Source organism: Apis dorsata, unplaced genomic scaffold, assembly GCF_000469605.1.
Source record: "Apis dorsata unplaced genomic scaffold, Apis dorsata 1.3 scaffold_324, whole genome shotgun sequence".
Classification (NCBI taxonomy): domain Eukaryota; kingdom Metazoa; phylum Arthropoda; class Insecta; order Hymenoptera; family Apidae; genus Apis; species Apis dorsata.
In genome coordinates this window covers 95,617-99,252 of record NW_006263592.1, presented here as the reverse complement: position 1 = coordinate 99,252, position 3,636 = coordinate 95,617, and the positions used below count along the sequence as shown (strand labels likewise).

The 3,636-nt window shown below is 35.3% G+C and overlaps 1 protein-coding gene across 1 annotated transcript in view; it reads right to left on the bottom strand.

The window, feature by feature from the left end:
- LOC102676054 overlaps positions 1–3,636 on the bottom strand; it is a gene marked incomplete at its 3' end in the record, with an annotated part of 39,572 nt that overhangs the window by 34,096 nt on the left and 1,840 nt on the right. Inside the window, exon 2 of the mRNA XM_006617710.2 lies at positions 2,063–2,358. Within this exon, the coding sequence (XP_006617773.1) occupies positions 2,063–2,358 (296 nt within the window). The remainder of the gene's footprint in view (positions 1–2,062; positions 2,359–3,636) is intronic.

Genomic DNA, 3,636 nt, shown 5'->3' with positions numbered 1-3,636 from the left:
TCCTCACTCTCTCTTTCTCTCTCTCTCTCTCTCTCCCCCGCCCTCAGTTTTCATCCCTTCTGGCGGACGGAGGCGTGGGCGGTAGATAACGTGATTTACACTGGCCGGGTAATTAATGTCCTCGGCGACCGGCGCTTTAAAAAAACAATCGGAAATCGGCGACAACGAAGAGCAACAGTAGTGAGGCCGCCGGTATCGTGGCCGCCACTCCGCTGACAAATTATATCAACCCGGAGATTTTCCTCTTTTTGTTTATTTATTAGTAACCCCCTTCTCTTCCCCCCCCCTCCTCCTCCTTTTTTTATTACCGTTTTGCACGACACGCATAGCGCATCAAAGTGTTCGACCGTGATTCGTGGAGAAAAAGAAGGGGAATATTAGAGAAAAATGCGTTTTTGAGAATTACGCTTAAGTTTTGATAAGTAAAGGTAAATGGATGAAGTTTCAGTTTCAGATTCGATTCAGAGCTTGTTGTTGCAATGATTTTATGTTGAAATTATTGAAATGTAGGGATAACGTGGATTTTCGCGTTAGGTGGTACGTGTTAATTATTCGCAAGGAAAAGAAATTAAATCTACTCGATCAGCGAGAAACGTCAAGATTGACGAGTTCGATTAGATCCTGTGATTTTGGAATCATGAGAAATTCATGAGAAAATCCAAACCCGTAAGTCGATTTAATTATCCGTGACTGGTTCCCAGCAATCACGTGCACTCGTTTTGTATCGTACTTTTTTTTTTTTCAGTGTTAGTCATACTTATGGATATAAAGTTTATCTGATCTTGTTCATTCAATTCATTGTTGCCTGAATTTGTATTATTACGTGTGAATAAGTCAAACGTTTCAGACAAATGAAAGTGTCCAAGATTCTGGATAGATATAACAGAATATTTTTTATCTTGTAAATCTTGTGACCCTATTGACCAACTTCGCTCACATCGTGCAGGTAAACTGTATTATAACTTATAGGATGTTTCCTATGTTAATCGTAGGTCACGCAAGTAACCGTGGAAAAGTACACGCAACTCGATTACGTGAAGGATTGTGGCAACAAAGAACAAAGAAAAAAGTTAAGCTTCCAACGATTTTCCTTACATTTTACTTTCAAATCTTTTTTTATCCTCGTCGTAACTTTAACGAGTATATTGGTGCAAAACAGCTAATCGCGTGATAACATGAGATTATATATTTCTATTTTGAAAAAAGAAATCTGATTAGAATGATAATTATCAATTCTTAGATCTTGTATAGACAAAGAATCGAAGATAAATCTATTGCAATTTGTTTTGTAATACTTATTGTCAATTGTGGCGACTAAAAAGAAACTTGGATTTATAAAAAATATAAGAACTATATAGAAAGAATGTGATAAGCACAAGTGATACTTTCCAAACTTTAATTTACACAAATATTTACTAATTTTTATTGTAGAATTTCATAAAGATTCATTTCTTAAAAAAAAAGAAACCTGGATTTATAAATAACATAAGAACTATATAGAAGGAATATGATATGAAGATGTGAATACTTTGCATTCTTTAATTTACACAAAATTTACTGATTTTTATTGTAAAGTTTCATGAAAATTCATTTCCTAAAAAAGAAACCTGGATTTATAAAGAACATAAGATCTATGTAAAAAGAATATGATATGCATAAATACTTTTCATTCTTTAATTTACACAAAATTTATTAGATTTTATTGTAAAGTTTCATAAAGATTCATTTCTTAAAAGGGAAACCTGGATTTATAAAAAACATAAGATCTATGTAGAAAGAATATGACATGCATAAATACTGATACTTTCCATTCTTTAATTTACACAAAATTTATCAAGTTTTTATTTTAAAATTCCAAATGAAGATATTCCTCAAAACATTCAACTATACTGCATTACAAAATAACCTATTTCAATTACCGTTTACAAGTTAAAAAATATATCATATTCCACCTGTATAGTTTTTCCATATATTCTTTCACATTCTTCCCTTTCAAGCACAAGCATCGGTATACTAATTGCAAAGCAAGAAGCACAAAATTTTAATCTTTATTATCACTGACCGGTGATGGAGGCGGTCGGCGAAATGGCGGATGGATTGGCACGTGGCGGCGGCGAGAAAGCACCAGAGAGGTATCCACCGCGGTCGGCGAGCGCTTGTTTCGCCTTGTCGACGCTCTCTTTGAGCCTCTGGAAGGTGCTACCGCAGGTGAGGCCGCGATACGGCCAATTCTCCTGTTTGACGCCGGCCGCGGTTACTCCTGCTGCCGCGGCCGCGGCTCCGGCTCCGGAGGCTCCTTTTAATTCGAGCGCACCTGCGTACGAACAGCTAGCGCTGTCGTACATCACCAAAGAGCCCCTGAAAAATCAACGAAACAACACTGCTTTTAATCCGTTCCGCACGATTCGTGAATGTTACGACGAAAAGTCTTTAAACTTGTAACCTTGCGCCTTCTTTCATCCTATCGATGCTTTGTTATACGATCGTTCGAGGTTATGTTAGGTTAGCTTAGGTTAAGTACACGATTTGCGATTGTTCATTCGTTTATTTTGACACTGTGAAAACAATCGCCACGTTAGAAGTGGCGAATTGATAAATCCTAAAAAGAATAAGATGATTTTGAAGAAACGTGAACGTTAAATAAAAATAACACAAATCAAAAAAGAAAAAACTAACCTTCGTTCCTATAACGTTAAAATAGAAGCACTAATCCTTGTTGAAAAAGTAACTGGTTAAGAATAAAGTTACTAAAGACTAATTAATCAAGTAATTTTGCGTTTAAAATGCTTGAATAACATTATTTGTAGCCTACAGTTGATCCATTCTTCGTATAACCTAACCGTTTGGCAGTAGAGTTATTCGCGGTTATTCGATACCTCGAATAATAAATTATTCAAGTAACTCGTTGAAGTAACTTTATTTTTACCTTCAATTATTAAAATTTTGCCCACCTCTGAGATACATCTCCTGTATAAACTCTTCTAATTTGTCGGTGTATCACAAAGGGAAAGAAAGAAGAATTCATAGACAACAAACAAGTGTTAACGCAGTACGAACTACTACAACTCTTTACTCGAGTATTATAGTAGGCAGCGTCGTTAAGGATCATTAAAAGGACGCTCGAAGCATCCGGTAAAGTCACGATCGAATTAAATCGAATAAATACCAAGTGTTCAAGAAAGTTTTACTTCTCTTACAAACGAAAAGATCGTCGTAAAAAATTTTATTTTTCGCAACGTAAAAAATACATAATCTTTTTATTCGATTTATTATTAATCGAATCGAACACGAGGAAACACGTTCTTCGGTTAATGATGATCGTTCCATTCTCGATTGTGCGAATTATCACGAGTCATTATTGATAATTCACACAAGGAGAAAGGTGTCTGTTAATTGATTGTACAGATCGTTACCTAAATCCTATTATCCATCATCTATCCATTACGGATTATCTCGAATCGTGACACTGACGTTTCGAACATAAACAATATCTCGATCAATTAATCAATCAACGTATCCTAATCCTAATTAAGAAGGATACAATTTTTTTGATGATACACGTTCTAAACAATAATACGTTTTTTTTCACAATATTGGACAATTTTAATTCCGTCGCAATATCAAATCGACGATTTT